Below are 21944 nucleotides of genomic sequence, written 5' to 3' on the forward strand. Positions count from 1 at the left end.
TGACATACTACACTGTCACCTCGCAGGGTGGCATTTATGAGGTTCACCATATCAGGCACCAGTTGCTAATTTGAGAGACGTCTTTTTATCCACCAATAGAAATAATATCCCACACACACACACACTCCCGTCTGACTATTGTGACTGGCTGTCCTACACAGACAGAGTGAATCAGATCTCCCCTAAGACCTGTCTTCTTTAGTGTCGTGTGTCTGTATGTGTGTGTGTGTCAGTCAGTAACAGACAGTTGCTACAATAGGATTCAATAGGATTCAATAGGATTCATTGCTACGCTAGGCTAGTGCAATCCAGTTATGGAACATAATGGATGTGGATAAAAGGCTAGGGTGCTAGGATCCCTGTAAGTATATATACACACTGCTCAAAAAATAAAGGGAACACTAAAATAACACATTCTAGATCTGAATGAATGAAATATTCTTATTAAATACTTTTTTCTTTACATAGTTGAATGTGCTGACAACAAAATCACACAAAAATTATCAATGGAAATCAAATTTATCAACCCATGGAGGTCTGGATTTGGAGTCACACTCAAAATTAAAGTGGAAAACCACACTACAGGCTGATCCAACTTTGATGTAATGTCCTTAAAACAAGTCAAAATGAGGCTCAGTAGTGTGTGTGGCCTCTGCGTGCCTGTATGACCTCCCTACAATGCCTGGGCATGCTCCTGATGAGGTGGCGGATGGTCTCCTGAGGGATCTCCTCCCAGACCTGGACTAAAGCATCCGCCAACTCCTGGACAGTCTGTGGTGCATGGAGCGAGACATGATGTCCCAGATGTGCTCAATTGGATTCAGGTCTGGGGAACGGGAGGGCCAGTCCATAGCATCAATGCCTTCCTCTTGCAGGAACTGCTGATACACTCCAGCCACAATAGGTCTAGCATTGTCTTGCATTAGGAGGAACCCAGGGCCACCCGTACCAGCATATGGTCTCACAAGGGGTCTGAGGATCTCATCTCGGTACCTAATGGCAGTCAGGCTACCTCTGGCGAGCACATGGAGGGCTGTGCGGCCCCACAAAGAAATGCCACCCCACACCATGACTGACCCACCGCCAAACCGGTCATGCTGGAGGATGTTGCAGGCAGCTGAATGTTCTCCACGGCGTCTCCAGACTGTCACGTCTGTCACATGTGCTCAGGGTGAACCTGCTTTCATCTGTGAAGAGCACAGGGCGCCAGTGGCGAATTTGCCAATCTTGGTGTTCTCTGGCAAATGCCAAAAGTCCTGCACGGTGTTGGGCTGTAAGCACAACCCCTAACTGTGGACGTCGGGCCCTCATACCACCCTCATCGAGTCTGTTTCTGACCCTTTGAGCAGACACATGCACATTTGTGGCCTGCTGGAGGTCATTTTGCAGGGCTCTGGCAGTGCTCCTCCTGCTCCTCCTTGCACAAAGGCGGAGGTATCAGTCCTGCTGCTGGGTTGTTGCCCTTCTACGGCCTCCTCCATGTCTCCTGATGTACTGGCCTGTCTCCTGGTAGCGCCTCCATTCTCTGGACACTACGCTGACAGACACAGCAAACCTTCTTGCCACAGCTCGCATTGGTGTGCCATCCTGGATGAGCTGCACTACATGAGCCACTTGTGTGGGTTGTAGACTCCGTCTCATGCTACCACTAGAGTGAAAGCACCGCAAGCATTCAAAAGTGACCAAAACATCAGCCAGGAAGCATAGGAACTGAGAAGTGGTCTGGTCACCACCTGCAGAACCACTCCTTTATTGGGGGTGTTATTGCCTATAATTTCCACCTGTTGTCTATTCCATTTGCACAACAGCATGTGAAATGTATTGTCAATCAGTGTTGCTTCCGAAGTGGACAGTTTGATTTCACAGAAGTGTGATTGACTTGGAGATACATTGTGTTGTTTAAGTGTTCCCTTTATTTTTTTGAGCAGTGCTCTGTTATGTAGGTAAGTACCTTGTTGATGCTGCACTGAATGCCCCAAACACACACACACACACACACACACACACACACACACTGACAGATAAAGAACATCATGGCAGGTAGAAAATAATGTCTCACACCTACACATCAGATAGAAAGTATCTGAACAGAAAACAGCCGGGAGGACGTAAAGATGAAAACAACAGCAACACACGTCAAATAATCCAGACTGACTTGGATCTCTGCCGCAGGCTCCACGGCACTGCACCACGCGTACGCAGGAGCCTGTGTGTGTGTGTGTGTGTGTGTGTGTGTGTGTGTGTGTGTCTGTGTGTGTCTGTGTGTGTGTGTGTGTGTGTGAGAGAGAGAGAGAAGTGCCTCTCCAGCCGGCTCAGGGAGGGAGGGAACGAGGGAGGAGAGGAAAGGAATGCTGACTGGGTTCTCTCAGTGGGTAGCTGGAGAAGAGGCTGAATGAGTAAGTATCCACTAGCCACCAGACGAAAGGTCAGGGGTCAACACACGCAAACACAAAACACACCCACTGATGACCAACAGTATTATCTTTGGTCAGCTCAGCAGCACCTAGCAATTAGCTAGCGGTGGAGCATTTCATCTGTAAGAGTCTCGTGTGTCAATCTAAGTAACACATTATGAATGTGCTATTCAATGTGTTTCTATGGGCTACAGCAGTAAAGACCAAATTCAATGTTTTTATCAAATCATTTTGCAATACCTAAAGGCGTCCTAATTTTTTTTTTAAATGGAATAGGTTAAATAGACCAATAACATCTACATCAAACACCAGGAGTTATGTACCCTAGCCTACATCTCGTTAATGCTACACTACTAGCTAGAGGTGTAGGGCAGGCTCTCTCTCTCTCTCTCTCTCTCTCTCTCTCTCTCTCTCTCTCTCCCTCTCTGGTCTGTCTCTCTCGCTGGTCTATTTCTCTCTCTCTATCTCCAGCTCTCTCTATCTGTCTCCCTCTCTTTCTCTGGTCTCTGGTCTCTCTCTCTCTGTCTCTCTCTCTTTCTCTGGTCTCTGGTCTGTCTCTCTCTGGCTCTCGCTCTCTGTCTCTCTCTCTCTCTCTCTGGTCTGTCTCATACTTTCTCTCTGGTCTGTCTTGCTCTCTCTCTCTCTCTGGTCTGTCTCTCTCTCTCTCTCTCTCTCTCTCTCTCTCTGGTCTCTCTCTCTCTTTCTCTGGTCTGTCTCGCTCTCTCTCTGGTCTGTCTCGTACTCGCTCTCTCTCTCTCTCTCTCTCTCTCTCTCTCTCTCTCTCTCTCTCTCTCTCTCTCTGATCTGTCTCTCTCTCTCTCGCTCTCTCTGGTCTGTCTCGCTCTCTCTCTCTCTCTGGTCTGTCTCGCTCTCTCTCTCTCTCTGGTCTGTCTCACGCTCTCTCTCTCTCTCTCTCTCTCTCTGGTCTGTCTCGCTCTCTCTCTCTCTCTCTCTGGTCTGTCTCGCTCTCTCTCTCTCGCTCTCTCTCTCTCGTCTGTCTCGCTCTCTGTCTCTCTCTGGTCTGTCTCGCTCTCTGTCTCTCTCTCTCTAAGCAGTTAAGAAAGAAGCCACTGGAAAAGGGATTTAAAAAAAATTATGGATTGAAAAGTGATACAGCAATGCCCCCTACTGGTGTACTGGCTGTACTGTGGAAGCTCCTGTTTCTGCCTTTTCACTTCAAGTAGAGGGTCAAATACGATTTAAACAGACATCTGATAGCAGCAAAGCCAATGTGACACGTAAAGGCCGACCGCCGGACGATCCTGCCGTATTAATAGATGTTGTCCAAATGTGTGTGTGTGTGTGTGTGTGTGTGTGTGTGTGTCCACTGTTGGAGCCAATCCTGCCATATTGATAGATGTCCAAATGTGTGTGTGTGTGTGTCAATGGAGGCTGCTGAGGGGAGAACGCCACAAAATAATGTCCGGGAAGGGAGCGAATAGAATGGCATCAAACACATAGAAACCATAGAAACCATGGAAACCATGCGTTTGATGTGTTTGAAACCATCCCACTGATTCCGCTCCAGTCATCACCACGAGCCCGTCCAAGTGTATAGTTGTGTGTGTGTGTGTGTGTGTGTGTGTGTGTGTGCATGCGTCTGTTTGTGTGTGTGCGTGTGTTTGTGTGAGTGTGTGTTTGGTTTGGTTTGGTTTGGTTTGGTTTGGTGTGTGTGTGTGTGTGTGTGTGTGTGTGTGTGTGTGTTTGGTTTGGTTTGGTTTGGTGTGTGTGTGTGTGTGTGTGTGTGTGTGTGTGTCCAGCAGCTCAAAAGCCAGAGTCTCATCTCATTTGCTACTAGAAGGGTAAAAGGGATTGACTGAGGGGAGCTTTGAGGCAATCATTTTGATGTGAAACGCAATTACATTAAAGAGCTCTGCAGGGCGTCGACCGAGGCATCGTTCCTCATCTAACTCCGCTCATATCAACTAACGGGAAGACAGCAGTACAACCAAACAGGTCGAAGGAAGAAGCTTGCTTTGTATCCTGGCTTGACAGTCAGATCCCGTTGGTGTGTGTGTGTGTGTGTGTGCGCGCTTGCGTGCGTTAGCTTTCAACTAACTGCATGACATTACCAAGAGTAATTATTGCTGTAATGTTGCATATTCACTCTAGCTCTGTGTGTACATAGTGGATGCGTCTCTAATGGCACCCTGTTCAATATACAGTGCACTACTTTTGACCATGGCCCATTTCCCCAAACGTACGCCACTATATATGGAATAGGAAATAGGGTATAGGGTGCCATTTGGGACTCAAACAGTGATTCACGGCTAGCCCTGTTCTGCAATCCAAATGCCGATGGCTCTAGGTGCTCCATTTCATCTGAATGGGAGACAGAGGCCCCGAGGGCCAATATTTAAAAGGCTCTGTGTGCTAGTACAGTAGCTCAATGCAGCACAAGGCCGGAGAGATGGGGAGGGACAGTGATAGAGAGAGGGGAGAGTATGTCTGCCTGTCTGCCTGTCTGCCTGTCTGTCTATCTATACTGTAGGTCTCTCTGTCAATGTTTGCATGCGCAGGCAACGTTAGTGTGTGTGACTTTGGCTAGTCCCAGTCATCACAGAAGTCAGCCAGTCAGCCAGTCAGCCCATCAGCCAGTCAGTGAGTCAGCCAGCCAGCCAGCCAGTCAGTCAGCCAGCCAGCCAGTCAGTCAGCCAGCCAGCCAGTCCCCTATAAAGCAGACCTAATGCACTCCCGGTTCATAGCTAGCAACCCACTGTGGGTCTGTGGCTGGGCTCACTAGTGTGAGCTACTATGGTCTATGGACATATGAGTGCGAGCTGAAGTCTCCAGTACCCCCCCCCCCCCCCCCCCAAATAGGAGCAATAGGTGCAATACATAGGGGCTGTCAAATAAAATCAATCAACCCTCCTCCCTTCTCTAAAAATATTATGAAGTACGGCTTTGGCCTTTTGGAGGAACCAACAGGTCTCCCTCACCATACCCACGGCTTTCTCATCAGGGAGTCAAAGGGTCATTTGAGGTTGATAGCCTAAAAGGTACGTTCTCCTTCATGAAAGATGTATTTGAACCTCAAATCGGACAACCTAAAGGTTAAAAAATATGATTTAAAAGGACATGAATGGATCTTTCGGGTTCAGGTAGCTACCAGTAAATGTCCTGAGTTGACCTTCTCATGTTAAAAGTGTTTTGTCAGGAGGAGTCTTATTCATAAGCTGCCCTTTCATTTCCATCTGTCCTTCTCCTTCTCCCTCTCCCTCTCCCTCTCCCTCTCCTTCTTCTCCTTCTCCCTCTCCTTCTCCTTCTCCCTCTCCTTCTCCTTCTCCCTCTCCTTCTCCTTCTCCCTCTCCTTCTCCCTCTCCTTCTCCTCCTTCTCCTCCTTCTCCTTTGCCCTCTCCCTCTCCTTCTCCTCCTTCTTCTCCTTCTCCTTCTCCCTCTCCCTCTCCCTCTCCCTCTCCTTCTCCCTCTCCCTCTCCCTCTCCCTCTCCCTCTCCTTCTCCTTCTCCTTCTCCCTCTCCCTCTCCCTCTCCTTCTCCTTCTCCTTCTCCCTCTCCTTCTCCCTCTCCTTCTCCTCCTTCTCCCTCTCCCTCTCCCTCTCCCTCTCCCTCTCCTTCTCCTTCTCCTTCTCCTTCTCCTTCTCCCTCTCCTTCTCCCTCTCCCTCTCCCTCTCCTTCTTCTCCCTCTCCTTCTCCTTCTTCTCCCTCTCCTTCTCCTTCTCCTCCTTCTCCCTCTCCCTCTCCTTCTCCTTCTCCCTCTCCCTCTCCTTCTCCTCCTTCTCCCTCTCCTTCTCCCTCTCCTTCTCCTTCTCCTCCTCCTTCTCCTTCTCCTTCTCCAGCCTCAGCTCTAGTCTGAGTGTCACATTGCTCAATAACCTCAGCTAACCTTTGTCTGTCTGTGTGCTCCTATGAGGAGAGGAGAGGGGAGAGAACAGAGATATGTTATTTTAAAAGAGCTCAACCAGCCCTTTTTAATTTGGGAAGGTTTGGTCATGGCTCGACCTTGACAGGCCACTGCAGGCCTTACTCTGTGGGACAGGGGATATCGATACTAAATACCAACAAAAATGTCATTCAACTCGTCGTTCAAACGCAAAAGTTTGATACCCGTTCCAAAGAGTCAACGCAGAGAGGCGGTACTGAGTACACACAGACTAACAATACATTCAATATAGCTTGGCTAACTTCTACTGCAGAGCAGTGTCATTTGCCTGCTCCTTCTCCAAAGGTCACTGTGTGGGATTCATTAGCTTTGGTAGAGAAGGAGTTCGCAGAAATGAGAAAAGGTGGAGTAATAGATGGAGTAATAAAATAAGGATATTTGATCTAAAATAATAGGAGAGATGTACTTTGTTCGTGTTTTTCATTAGACACCATCCCCTGGACTGGAGTGCAGGTTGGTTCTGTGAGTGATGAATATTCATTTGGCCTGGGGAGGTGAGGAAGAGTAAGCATGCGACATGCTCTGTCGTCTGACATATTACATTCTCTCTGATCAGGGGCTAGGTGTTGGAGGGAAGGGGGAGGGGGGGGGGTGTTCTGATCAGGGGCTAGGTGTTGGGGGGAAGGGGGGGGGGGGTGTTCTGATCAGGGGCTAGGTGTTGGAGGGAAGGGGGGGGGGGGGTGTTCTGATCAGGGGCTAGGTGTTGGAGGGAAGGGGGGGGTGTGCTGATCAGGGGCTAGGCGTTGGAGGGAAGGGGGGGGGTGTTCTGATCAGGGGCTAGGTGTTGGAGGGAAGGGGGAGGGGGGGTGTTCTGATCAGGGGCTAGGTGTTGGGGGGAAGGGGGGGGTGTTCTGATCAGGGGATCGGTGTTGGAGGGAAGGGGGGTGGTGTTCTGATCAGGGGCTAGGGAAGGGGGGGGGGTGTTCTGATCAGGGGCTAGGTGTTGGAGGGAAGGGGAGGGGGGTGTTCTGATCAGGGGCTAGGCGTTGGAGGGAAGGGGGGGGGGTTCTGATCAGGGGCTAGGCGTTGGAGGGAAGGGGGGGGGTTCTGATCAGGGGCTAGGTGTTGGGGGGAAGGGGGGGGTGTTCTGATCAGGGGATCGGTGTTGGAGGGAAGGGGGGGGTGTTCTGATCAGGGGCTAGGGAAGGGGGGGGGGGGGTGTTCTGATCAGGGGCTAGGTGTTGGAGGGAAGGGGGGGGGGGTGTTCTGATCAGGGGCTAGGCGTTGGAGGGAAGGGGGGGGGGTTCTGATCAGGGGCTAGGCGTTGGAGGGAAGGGGGGGGGGGGTTCTGATCAGGGGCTAGGTGTTGGAGGGAAGGGGGGGGGGGGTGTTTTGATCAGGGGCTAGGTGTTGGAGGGGAGGGGGCGGGGGTGTTTTGATGCAAAATGCAATTACAAAATAAACGCTGGATTGAAAAATTGAAGAAAGTAAGAGTGAAGACCGTGAAGAGGCTACCGGAGTCCACTGCTTTCTACAATGTGTCCAATGCTTTCTACAATGTGTCCAATGCTTTCTACAATGTGTCCAATGCTTTCTACAATGTGTCCAATGCTTTCTACAATGTGTCCAATGCTCTCTACAATGTGTCCAATGCTCTCTACAATGTGTCCAATGCTCTCTACAATGTGTCCAATGCTTTCAACAATGTGTCCAATGCTCTCTACAATGTGTCCAATGCTCTCTACAATGTGTCCAATGCTTTCTACAATGTGTCCAATGCTTTCTACAATGTGTCCAATGCTCTCTACAATGTGTCCAATGCTTTCTACAATGTGTCCAATGCTTTCTACAATGTGTCCAATGTTAAATATAATATTCTCTCAACATACATTTGACTAAATCATATATCTGATACACAAACTACACAGCTATCCTCCTTCACATCAACAAACAGCCTTCCCTTTAGATTGCTTCACTCATTTGTGAATAGATTGGCTGGGCCTATTTCCGCTTCCATCCATCCCTCCATCCCTTCTAACTCCAGTCCAGCTCAGTCCAACCCAGTCCAGTTCGGTCCAGACCAGTCCACCGAGGTGACAAGACAGAGACTGACCCAGTCTGAGGACACCAAAATGACACCCTATTCCCTATAAAGTGCACTACTTTTGACCAGAGCCTGGTTTTCCCTAGATGGGGAATAGGGTGCCATTAGGGATGCAGACCAGGACTGATCGACCCCGTCATCACACACACCCATCTTCTGAAGAGTTCCATTACTGAAATCAATGTGTGTGCACTGTGGATGTGTGTGTGTGTGTTTGCGCATGGACGTGCATAAACCCCTACGACCTGTGTATCGTCCTACAGGAGTGTACGTGTTTGTGTGTGTGTGTGTGTGTGTGTTTCTTCGCGTATGTGTGTCCAGCCGTTGCATTGCCTAACATATAGTGTCTCCGTCTACAGGCTGGGGCTGTGTGGTATAGTGTAGCAGGAATCAATCATGAACGAGCAGCTTCAGGGGAGCACACACTGACTGGCAGAGGGCAATTTGTCTCATTTAACTGTTGCCTACCTACTGGAATCAAATTAGCTTTGCTCTTTTTGCTTTCTGAAAGCCAAACTGTTTTACATAAAAAGCAAAGTAGATCGAATTACCATAACATGTACCTTTGCAGAGAAGGTAACATTGGCACAGTAGAGGGAGCGGTTGGAATTCACTGAACAAGAGCCCCTGCCAATGCCACCATTGCATTCTTATCGAGTTCTTTGGAGGATATAGCCAGAAACCACATTTTCTGGTTCACTTTGAAGATACATTTTTGTGCCATGCTCTCCCCTGTCAGATGGTTATCTAGCACACATCCAAGATAATTAACTAAGTTTACTTCTTTTTTATTTCACCTTTATTTAACCAGGTAGGCAAGTTGAGAACAAGTTGTCATTTACAACTGCGACCTGGCCAAGAGAAAGCAAAGCAGTGCGACAAAAACAACAACAGAGAGTTACACATGGAATAAACAAATGTACAGTCCATAACACTATTGTCACGCCCTGGTCAAAGTATTTTGTGTTTATCTTCATTTATTTTGGTCAGGCCAGGGTGTGGCATGGGTTTTTGTATGTGGTGTGTTGGGATTGTAGCTTAGTGGGGTGTTCTAGTGAAGTCTATGGCTGTCTGAAGTGGTTCTCAATCAGAGGCAGGTGTTTATCGTTGTCTCTGATTGGGAACCATATTTAGGCAGCCATATTCTTTGGGTGTTTTGTGGGTGATTGTCCTTAGTGTCCTGATGTCCTTGGTCTGTGTTAGTTTACACAAGTACAGGCTGTTTCGGTTTTTGTTACGTTTATTGTTTTGGTAGTGTTTGTGTTTAGTGTGTTTTTTCATTAAACATGAATCTCAATAGCCACGCCGCATTTTGGTCCGACTCTCCTTCACACCTAGAAAACCGTTACAACTATGGGAACATCTATATACAGTGTGTGCAAATGGAGAGAGGAGTTAAAGGCAATAAATAGGCCATAGTGGCGAAGTAATTACAATTTAGCAATTAACACTGGGGTGATAGATGTGCAGGTGAGGATGTGCAAGTAGAAATACTCAAAAAACAAATATGGGGATGAGGTACAGTTGAAGTCTGAATTTTACATACACCATAGCCAAATACATTTAAACAATTCCTGACATTTAATCCTAGTAAGAATTCCCTTAGGTCAGATAGGATCACCACTTTATTTTAAGAATGTGAAATGTCAGAATAATAGTAGAGAGAATGATTTATTTCAGCTTGTATTTCTTTCATCACATTCCCAGTGGGTCAGAAGTTTACATACACTCAATTAGTATTTGTAGCACTGCCTTTAAATTGTTTAACTTGGGTCAAACGTTTCAGGTAGCATTCCACAAGCCTCCCACAATAAATTGGGTGAATTTCATCCCATTCCTCCTGACAGAGCTGGTGTAACCGAATCAGGTTTGTTGGCCTCCTGTTGGACATTTTCTATAGCACTGAGGTCAGGGCTTTGTGATGGCCACTCCAATACTTTGACTTTGTTGTCCTTAAGACATTTTGCCACAACTTTGGAAGTATGCTTGGGGTCATTGTCCATTTGGAAGACCCATTTGCGACCAAGCTTTACCTTCCTGACTGATGTCTTGAGATGTTGCTTCAATATATCCACATAATTTTCCATCCTCATGAGGCCATCTATTTTGTGAAGTGCACCAGGCTCTCCTGCAGCAAAGCACCCCCACAACATGATGCTGCCACCCCCGTGCTTCACGGTTGGGACTGTGTTCTTTGGCTTGCAAGCCTCCCCCTTTTTCCTCCAAACATAACGATGGTCATTATGGCCAAACAGTTCTATTTTTGTTTCATGAGACCAGAGGACATTTCTCCAAAAAGTATGATCTTTGTCCTCATGTGCAGTTGCAAACCGTAGTCTGTTTTTTAATGGCGGTTTTGGAGCAGTGACTTCTTCCTTGCTGAACGGCCAGAACGCGTCTCCATCCTGAGCGGTATGACGGTTGCGTGGTCCCATGGTGTTTGTACTTGCGTACTATTATTTGTACAGATGAACCTGGTCCCTTCAGGCGTTTGGAAATTGCTCCCAAGGATGAACCAGACTTGTGGAGGTTTACATTTTTTCTTTTGATTTTCCCATGATGTCAAGTGAAGAGGCACTCAGTTTCAAGGTAAGCCTTGAAATACACCCACAGGTACACCTCCAATGGACTCAAATTATACAGTGCCTTGCGAAAGTATTCGGCCCCCTTGAACTTTGCGACCTTTTGCCACATTTCAGGCTTCAAACATAAAGATATAAAACTGTATTTTTTTGTGAAGAATCAACAACAAGTGGGACACAATCATGAAGTGGAACGACATTTATTGGATATTTCAAACTTTTTTAACAAATCAAAAACTGAAGAATTGGGCGTGCAAAATTATTCAGCCCCCTTAAGTTAATACTTTGTAGCGCCACCTTTTGCTGCGATTACAGCAGTAAGTCGCTTGGGGTATGTCTCTATCAGTTTTGCACATCGAGAGACTGACATTTTTTCCCATTCCTCCTTGCAAAACAGCTCAAGCTCAGTGAGGTTGGATGGAGAGCATTTGTGAACAGCAGTTTTTAGTTCTTTCCACAGATTCTCGATTGGATTCAGGTCTGAACTTTGACTTGGCCATTCTAACACCTGGATATGTTTATTTTTGAACCATTCCATTGTAGATTTTGCTTTATGTTTTGGATCATTGTCTTGTTGGAAGACAAATCTCCGTCCCAGTCTCAGGTCTTTTGCAGACTCCATCAGGTTTTCTTCCAGAATGGTCCTGTATTTGGCTCCATCCATCTTCCCATCAATTTTAACCATCTTCCCTGTCCCTGCTGAAGAAAAGCAGGCCCAAACCATGATGCTGCCACCACCATGTTTGACAGTGGGGATGGTGTGTTCAGCTGTGTTGCTTTTATGCCAAACATAACGTTTTGCATTGTTGCCAAAAAGTTCAATTTTGGTTTCATCTGACCAGAGCACCTTCTTCCACATGTTTGGTGTGTCTCCCAGATGGCTTGTGGCAAACTTTAAACAACACTTTGTATGGATATCTTTAAGAAATGGCTTTCTTCTTGCCACTCTTCCATAAAGGCCAGATTTGTGCAATATACGACTGATTGTTGTCCTATGGACAGAGTCTCCCACCTCAGCTGTAGATCTCTGCAGTTCATCCAGAGTGATCATGGGCCTCTTGGCTGCATCTCTGATCAGGTCTTCATCTCTGGCCAGGTCTTGGTAGATTTGCAGTGGTCTGATACTCCTTCCATTTCAATATTATCGCTTGCACAGTGCTCCTTGGGATGTTTAAAGCTTGGGAAATCTTTTTGTATCCAAATCCGGCTTTAAACTTCTTCACAACAGTATCTCGGACCTGTGTTCCTTGTTCTTCATGATGCTCTCTGCGCTTTTAACGGACCTCTGAGACTATCACAGTGCAGGTGCATTTATACGGAGACTTGATTACACACAGGTGGATTGTATTCATCATCATTAGTCATTTAGGTCAACATTGGATCATTCAGAGATCCTCACTGAACTTCTGGAGAGAGTTTGCTGCACGCCCAAGTTTGCACGCCCAATTTTTAAGTTTTTGATTTGTTAAAAAAGTTTGAAATATCCAATAAATGTCGTTCCACTTCATGATTGTGTCCCACTTGTTGTTGATTCTTCACAAAAAAATACAGTTTTATATCTTTATGTTTGAAGCCTGAAATGTGGCAAAAGGTCGCAAAGTTCAAGGGGGCCGAATACTTTCGCAAGGCACTGTATCAATTAGCCTATCAAAAGCTTCTAAAGCCTGACATCATTTTCTGGAATTTTCCAAGCTGTTTAAAGGCACATTCAACTTAGTGCATGTAAACTTCTGACCCACTGGAATTATGATACAGGGAATGAATTATAATTGAAATAATCTGTCTGTAAATAATTGCTGGAAAAATTACTTGTGTCATGCAAGAAGTAGGTGTCCTAACCGACTTTCCAAAACTATAGTTGTCCACATATTCTAAGTCAGAACCGTCCAGAGTAGTGATGCTATGCGGGCCGCGGGTGCGGGCAGCGATCGGTTGAAGAGCATGCATTTAGTTTTACTAGCGTTTAAGAGCAGTTGGAGGCCATGGAAGGAGTGTTGTATGGCTTTGAAGCTCGTTTGGAGGTTTGTTAACACAGTGTCCAAAGAAAGGCCAGATGTATACAGAATGGTGTCGTCTGCGTTGAGGTGGATCAAAAAATCCTAAGCAGCAAGATCGACATCACTGATACATACAAAGAAAAAGTCGGCCCGAGAATTGAACCCTGTGGCACCCCCATAGAGACTGCCCGAGGTCCGGACAACAGGCCCTCCGATTTGACACACTGAACTCTATCTGAGAAGTAGTTAGTGAACCAGGCGATGCAATCATTAGAGAAACCAAGGCTGCTGAGTCTGCCGATAAGAATGTGGTGATTGACAGAGTCGAAAGCCTTGGCCAGATGGCTGCACAGTACTGTTTTTTATCGATGGTGGTTATGATATCGTTTAGGACCTTGAGCGTGGCTGAGGTGCACCCGTAACCAGCTCGGAAACCGGATTGCATATAGCGGAGAAGGTACGTTGGGATTCGACGTGGTCGGTGATCTGTTTGTTCACAGACTTTAGAAAGGCAGGGCAGGATAGGAGATAGGTCTGTAACAGTTTGGGTCTAGAGTGTCTCCCCCTTTGAAGAGGGGGATGAACGAGGCCGCTTTCCAATCTTTAGGAATCTCAGACTATACGAAAGCAAGGTTGAACAGACTAGTAATAGGGGTTGCGACAATGGCGGCGGATAATTTTAGGAAGAGAGGGTCCAGATTGTCTAGCCCAGCTGATTTGTAGGGATTTGGGTTAAGGAGAAGGGGGTGTAGAGCTGTTGGCCGGGGTTGGGGTAGCCATGTGGAATGCGTGGCCAGCCGTAGAGGAATGCTTATTGAAATTCTCGATAATCATGGATTTATCGGTGGTGACAGTGTTTCCTAGCCTCGGTGCAGTGGGCAGCTGAGAGGAGGTGGTCTTATTCTCCATGGACTTTAGTGTCCCAAAACTTTTGAGTTAGTGCTGCAGGATGCAACGTATTTTGCTGTTATGTCACCTACTACCACCTTAACATTTGGGGATTTCCTCAGTTTCCCTTTGGACCCGAACAATATGGACTCTGTTTTTCCAAGATGAAGTGACAGCTTGTTGTCATATAGGCATTTGCTGACATTCAGAAGCTCAGCTTTCTCAACCACTTTTATGTCTTTGTGGGAAACCAACAGTGCAGAACCATCTGCATAGAGGAAAAATATACAGGCAGATTTCAGATCATTTATATACGCAGAAAGAAAAGTGAACCCAGCACACTCCCTTGGGGTACCCCGCAGTTCAAGATTTATTGGTTTAGACAGGGTCCCATATACATCCACCATCTGTTCTCTTCCTTGCAGATAAGAGCTAACCCATTTTACGGCTATGTCGTTAAAGCCCATAGCTATTAGTTTAAGTAACAGAATCTCATGATCCATTGTATCAAACACCTTTTGGAGATCTAGCATAACATAACACAACACAAAATGTCCCTCCACCTACTTCCTTCCTGATGTCGTCAGTTAGATATAGTAGGCCAGTGTGGGTGGAATGGGATTTCCTAAAGCCAGATTGGAGCTCATATACTGTGGCAGGTTATGTAAGGAAATATAATCTGCTTGAACATAATAATCACCATCATAAAGACACACAGGCCGATAGTTTCCTTGATCTAACTTATTATTTTTTGTTGTTGAGGAATGACCCTTGCACGTTTTAGTTCACTGGGAAAACACCCTAGTTCAACAGACAGATTCACAACGTGAGTTACACAGGGGGTGATAATTACCGCAGCTTCCTTTAGGAATCTAGGAGGAATGTTGTTAAGGCCAGTTCATTTGCAATGGTCAAGTTCTTTCAGCCTCTTTAGCACAGTTGACTAGGACTTAAAAAAAAATTTTAAAACCTTTATTTAACTAGGCAAGTCAGTTAAGAACAAATTCTTATTTTCAATGACGTTCAAGGGCAACAGATTTGTACCTTGTCAGCTCGGGGGTTTGAACTTGCAACCTTCCGGTTACTAGGCCAACGCTCTAACCACTAGGCTACCCTGCTGCCCCGACTTGAATCCCCTGCTGCGAGCAACACTGCTGGACTTGACTTTCCCCATAAAAATCTGACTGACAAGGTAACTCTAACTAATGTATTAGCTATAGTCGTAAAATTGCTATTCAGACTGTCTGCAGCAACCACAGTCTTGCCTGATGTGACCTTTCCTCCAAAGTCCAAGCTAAGACGTTGAGCTTGAATCCGTTACCGTAACCAAACAGCTTCACACGCCATTCTCAAATGTGTTGACATTAAAATAATCTTTCTTGGCCTTCTCTATCATCCTGTTAACCTAATTTCATAATGTTTATAAATAATACAATCTGCCCTGTATTTCATGAACTCTACAAAGCGTTCATGTCTAAGCTTAATTGCCTTTAAAATGTTATTGTTTATCCATGGTTCTGTTCTTTGCTTAGTTCTAACATTTTTTTTCTGGAGCCTCCTTGTCTACAGCATCTAAAAACAATAATTTAAAATTGCTGCAGGCATTTTTCACCTCATTGCATTTTAATAAGGCAGACCAGTCCAATTTGCTCAAACAATGAACAAAAACATCTGCACTATAGCTCTTCATAGACCTAATTTTTATTGGAGTTATGACAATTAAAAACAGTTTTATGAACCTTCCTTGTACAGAAAAATGATGCAAGGCTCGCTGAGCCCATAGTTTACAACCCCACTGTTTGACATCCTTGATCTATCCGACACCGACACAAAGTCAATGATGGTTTGGGTAGAAGGACAGACCCTGGTGGGCTGATTAATCAGCTGGTGTAAAGAAAACAGATTACATCAATTCTTAAGAGCTTTAAAAAGTTGCATTTTCCTTTTTGAGGTTGTCTGTATTACATTTACAATCACCATTAACAAGAACATTTGATTTACCAAAATCTGTACAGTTTGAACAAGTCTCCTCCAACAATTCATAAACCTTATGCTGTTCTGGTGGTCTGTAACAGGTTCCGACTATAATGGGTTTGCATTTTGGTAATATAATGTCCAACCACACAGCTTCAATCTGATCTATAGTTAATTAAGTCAGGGCTTAAATCTGATCTATAGTTGAACCCAATATCTGATCTTACATAAATACAAACTCCCCCGCCTTCGCGATCGCAGTCTCTTCTAATTCCTACATCATTTACAACTTCAATCTCAGCATTTTTTAATCGAACCGTCTAGCCATGTTTCAAAGCCCTCCCACCTTACAGTTACCGGAGTGTAGGCGAAGGCTTCTAACGTCGAGATGAAGGATGGGTCGCCTTCTCGTGGGAAACACATTCTCTAGAGTCAAGTACTCCTCATCTGTTGAAACTGTCAGCTAAAATTGTTCACTTGAGATGAGTGTTGACTCTCTGCAGTCCAATCGCTGCACTGAAGCTCCCATCCAGGATTCGCCCTGCCATCTGACCTAGGGCTTGCCTTTCAGGTCCTCTGCCCCTATCCCCGTTTCGTTCCACATCCATTCGGCACAACAGACTGTCTCGTCTGGGGCCTCACTCGGCATCCTTGCCTGGTCGCGCTCGGACAGCAGATGGAAGCAGGAGGATTAGGTTGGTTGTCAGGATCAAGGTCTGTAAATTCCCTGTTTATTATGCATACCTGAAAGAGAGGGCTCCTACCCTTCTGTCTTTCTCCATTGTAGCATGCCGCTGCTCCAATGGATTCCTCACTAGAAAATGGGCCGGGGAACTGATGAACATGTCCAGACAGTAACAGGCATAGAGTAATTCAGAGGTTTTGTAATGGTCGTCGTCGTCTGATGAGGAAGAATCGGCCCAAAGCGTAGCGTGGTAAGTGTTCGTGACTTTTATTAAACTGAACACTAGAACAAAATAACAAAGTGAATAAACGAAACCGAAACAGTCCTGTCAGGTGCAGAACACTAAACAGAAAACAACTACCAACAAAACATAGGCGGGGGAAAGCTACCTAAGTATGGTTCCCAATCAGCGACAACGATAGTCAGCTGTCCCTGATTTGAGAACCATACCCGGCCAAAACAAAGAAATACAAAACATAGAAAAAGGAACATAGAATGCCCACCCCAAACCAAAATAGAGACATAAAAGCTCTCTAAGGTCAGGGCGTGACAGTTTTCCACCATCTATTTGGCGTTTACCTCCGACCTTAATCGCCCTTTTGGAGGGACTGTGCCAGCTGGGATATTTACGAACGTGTTAAATAGGGTTTATTTCCCGTGGCCAAAATGCTTTGTGCCAATCTGGTCTTTCAGCCTGATCTTCTGTTTAAAACCGCATACCTTGTTGAAAGGACATCAACATGATGTACAAAAAGGGCCAGTATCTATAAATGTTATATTTTAAAATCTTAAATTAAAACACTGCCAACACGCCAAACTTTACAGCTGTCATCTTGGATGTCGATCATGTATATCCAGACGTATAGATCTGTTTGTTCTGTATAGCCAATGACCACAGGAGTTGTCTGTACAACACCATAACAGATCTGGGACCAGGCTATATATTCACCACCATTTGAAAAATGTTTAACACATTCAATGTGATGTTTAGGCTTTGCATTTGATATATCTAAGGAAGTGTTAGCCTCATCTACATTGCAGGTGTTGAGTGACAGTTGTAGAGACAAGCTTGCAATTTTCAACTTCGCCACATGGGGTCACTATAATACAAATTAAATTCAGCTACCGGTCTACCTGTGGTCTATTTACAGCACATCATGCCCTGTAAAGGTGTCTGCATCACAGGAGGTTGGTGGCACCTTAATTGGGGAGGACAGGCTCATGGTAATGGCTGGAACGGAATATGTGGACTGGTATCAAATACATCCAACTCCAATGGTTTCCATGTGTTTGATGCCAATCCATATGCTCCGTTCCAGCCATTATTAGGAGCCGTCCTCCCCTCAGCAGCCTCCTGTGATCTGCATTCTAGGTTCCCTTGAAAAACGTGCATGAAAACGAGTCGTCTCTCGCTGAATGACAGCAAAGACTTGAAGAATCCCTACTGTTGACCAATCACCGACGTAGAGGCGTGGACTTAGCTTTCAAACTTCGGCTTACCTCTGAGACAAATGTAGTCACAGACAGCCATAAAATAAACAAATCATGAAAAATGTCGTCATGATATATGCACAAACTGTTCCGAACCGTTTAGGGTGGGAAGCATGAGGACACCTTAAAGAGGACCACAAACCACATGGTATGCTAGCCAAGCCAAAGGATAACACACGAGTGATGTGTTTTTGTTGCACTACAGCCTACTAAAGGTCCCATGGACAACCAATTTACACTTCAGGCATAATACACTCATGACACGGAATACTATCAGATTAACCAAAAATGCATTTAATAGCTGCTAATGTATTCAAAGCCACGCTTCGAACTACAATGACAATAATACATGCCCAATCAATCAAACCAATCACATTAGATATCATTACTTTTTCAATATTCTCCCTCAAAATATATTTCCTTATTAGTATGTAACTTAAATGGGGTTGGCAGGTAGCCTAGTGGTTAAGAAAGTCGGGCCAGTAGCCAAAAGGTTGCTGGTTTGAATTGCCGAGCAAGGCACTTAACTCTTGTTGCTCTGGATAAGAGCATCTGATATATGACTACATATCTAATGAAGAATGTTGAATTGCATTTTAATTTAATCATAAGAACGGTTAACTTTCAGTCCATGTATAGTCAGTATGACGACAGACAGCCAGTCGCTCTGATTCTAGATCAGCACTCCTAGTCTGAGATGGGCACTGCTCTGAATTCAATCCGCTGTGATCAGTCAAATGTGTATTTACAGTCGTCGGCCACTAGGTGGGAGCATTTAGTCATTTCTCTAAGCAGCAGAAACAATTCTGGTATTTGCCACCGTTTGACGCCACTTCTTTGTACAAGTTAGCAATAATATTTAGGAATATCCTTGTAATTGATGTATTCCTCCAGTGCTGCCAGTGTGTGTACTGAAAGGGAAGTTAAATGAAAGATTACATACAGAGATGCATGAAAACATGTGTACTGAAAGGGAAGTTAAATGAAAGATTACATACAGAGATGCATGAAAACATGTGTACTTAAAGGGAGGTTAAATGAAAGATTACATACAGAGATGAATGAAAACAGCAGGGTTTCACGGCACCCTGTTCCCTATATGGTGCTCGTAGGGCTCTGGTCAAAAGTAGTACACTAGATAGGACAATACACAATAATGTACACGGACTTATCTGCTGAGGTGCCATTTGTTCAGCTTGTAAATTACCTGCCTCAGAGTAATCCTTTGATCCAATAGCGACGTTTAGAAATGCTCAGCCCGTACGCAAGGTGAATTAAGTCATCTGTCGAAGTTACTGTAAATCATATCATCACACAGGAAATAACAGACGATATGCAATACGTACGTGATGGTATCGCAGGCTGTGTTGGGGAATCAAAAGACTGAAGAGATGAATTTGGGAAAGTCAGTCCCACACACCTGAGGTGGGAAACGGAAGTGTGTTTGTGTGTCTTGTCTGGCTGTGTGTCTGTGTGTGTGTGTGTGTGTGTGTGTGTGTGTGTGTGTGTGTGTGTGTGTGTGTGTGTGTGTGTGTGTGTGTGTGTGTGTGTGTGTGTGTGTGTGTGTGTGTGTGTGTGTGTGTGTGTGTGTGTGTGTGTGTGTGTGTGTGCGTGCGCGTGCGTTAGTGTTTGTGTGCCTCTGTGACTCTCTCTCCCTTTGCAAATGTTAGTTGAATAATTCATGGTCTGATATAATTGTTGGCTGCGGTTGCAGATAGAGCCTCATCACGTTGTACGTCATGAAAAGGGTGTCAAAGCAATCTATTATGAAAGCAGAGGCAACAGAGACAACCCAAGCAGTTTGTTGAAAAAGAGGGCAAAAGTCTCTCTGAATCCAGATCTTTCGAGGCTTTGGGGGAGTGTGGTGACGGAATGTGAGAGTATATCAGTGGATGGATTCAGTGGTAATGCTAGTCAGCTGCATTCACTGTTCTGTCTCTCTGTGCAAGTCCATGGGTGTACAGTACCGTAGAGTAAATCAAGTGTAAAGTACTCTGGACAACTGTCAAACACTCTAACGTGTCTGCCCAAAAAAGCATCAATACAATACAAGAATCTGTTTCAAAGACGCTTTGCCAGAACGGTTGCCCTTTTGGAGAACACATGGATACAAGGCTAATACTTGTGATGTAGCCACAGAGCACAGAGAGAGGAAGGGGAGGAAACGGAAACCACTGCCTGGGACCCACCTGGGCACGGCCTTAGAAATAGACCACAGCCAGACTCACAGCCTTGCAGACACCGTAGAACTCCACACAACGCTTCCGACTTCATCACGGGGGCTGAGGAGAGCCAAATCGGTTACGGTACTCACGTCAAACTCGTTGAGGGCCGCGGCCAGTTCGCCGATGCCAGCGTGGCCGTGCTTCTCGTCGCCGGGCGAGGTGGCCTGGGCGGCGCTGCTGATGCCCCCGATGGCCTCCTGCACCTGCTTGAAGACGTAGTCGCGGTTGGCGCGCGTGGCTGCCACGTCCGGGTGGCGCAGGAAGGCCTGCGAGGCGGTGTAGAGCATGGTGGCGTTCTTCTTCAGGGCGCCGCGTGCCGCTGCCATTTCGTCCCGGCACTGGGGGTCTTTCAGCTCCTGAAAACGAGACGGGTGAGTTAGGAAATGTTATATACTGGTCAGGAAGTGCTATATACTGGTTAGGAAATGTTGTAGACTGTTTAGGAAATACTGTATAATGTTTAGGACATGTGTACTGTTTAGGAAATGTTATATATTGTCTAGAAAATGTTATGGTTAGGAAATGTTATACACTGAGTAAACCAAACATTAGGGACACCTGTTCTTTCCATGACATAGACTGCACCGGTTTGCATCAAGAACTGCAGCGCTCCTGGGTTTTTCACGATCAACTGTTCCCTGTGTGTATCGAGAATGGTACACCACCGAAAGGACATCCCGCCAACTTGACACAACTGTAGGAAGCATTGGAGTCAACATGGGTCAGCATCCCTGTGGAACGCTTTAGACACCTTGTAGAGTCCATGGCCTGACGAATTGCGGCTGTTCTGAGGGCAAAATTGGGCGGTGCAACTCAATATTAGGACGGTTGGGAAGGTGTGTGTCTATTAGGAAGGTGTATATTGGTTAGGAAAGGTTGTAAACTGTTTAGGAAACGTTATATACTGTAGGAAATGCTGTATAATTGTTAGGAATTGTTATATTGGTTAGGAAAATGTGAGATACTGGTTAAGAAATGTTATATTGCTTAGGAAATGCTGAACTTGTTAGGACATGCTACATATAAACATAGTAAACCTGCAGAATTTGACTAAGATACTAAACGTATTTGTTTTGAAGCAGTATTGGAATTGATTAGAAAAGTGTGAGGTACTGTCACTTTGTTTGAAATCACTCTCAAGATAATATTCGAACGAAGGCTGAATATTTCATGAAACACACTCAAATGAATCGTCACGTACCATTATTGTGGGCATAAGATGTGTGTTGATTTGAAAGTTCAACCTTGAGGCTTTAAATTGCATGCAATCAATAGGTCTACGCGCATTCTATTCACACACCATAAAGCCTTGATAGACAGACCTTCTTGATGTAAAGACGTACATTTCATGTGAAGCCAGTCCCCTCGAAGAGTGCAACTTCCGTGACCCAACAGTTCCGACTGAGAGTGTAACACATTACTTATCATGGATTTCCTGTCAAAACTCTACGTATGCATTATTAAGAGGTCTCCTTCTAAGAAAGGTAAAAAAAGCACTCCCTGAAAGACGTTCCACTTCCCAAAAGTACCCAAACTTAGTGGAGGTTTAAGAAGGCACTAAAAGACATTAACAATTTCCCCTGAATTCCGAAATTATTTTTCCATGGCGATGTTTTAAGAGGCATTTCCAGGTACGCTGATATGTGAGTCAACCAACCGAGAGATGGCAGCTCAACTCATCCCGCACGTGTCCCAAATGGCACCCTGTTCCCGATCTAGTGCACTCCATTTGACTTTTGAGGTC

The 21944-nt window shown here is 45.5% G+C and overlaps 1 protein-coding gene across 2 annotated transcripts in view; it reads right to left on the reverse strand.

Moving 5' to 3' along the window:
- The window catches only part of ctnna2 (catenin (cadherin-associated protein), alpha 2), a 672433-nt gene that overhangs the window by 469450 nt on the left and 181039 nt on the right, over nucleotides 1–21944 (reverse strand). For both annotated transcript variants that reach the window (XM_036933400.1, XM_036933401.1), the window contains one exon: nucleotides 20290–20556. In XM_036933400.1, the coding sequence (XP_036789295.1) occupies nucleotides 20290–20556 (267 nt within the window). The remainder of the gene's footprint in view (nucleotides 1–20289; nucleotides 20557–21944) is intronic.

This window comes from Oncorhynchus mykiss, chromosome 10 (genome assembly GCF_013265735.2).
Source record: "Oncorhynchus mykiss isolate Arlee chromosome 10, USDA_OmykA_1.1, whole genome shotgun sequence".
NCBI lineage: Eukaryota > Metazoa > Chordata > Actinopteri > Salmoniformes > Salmonidae > Oncorhynchus > Oncorhynchus mykiss.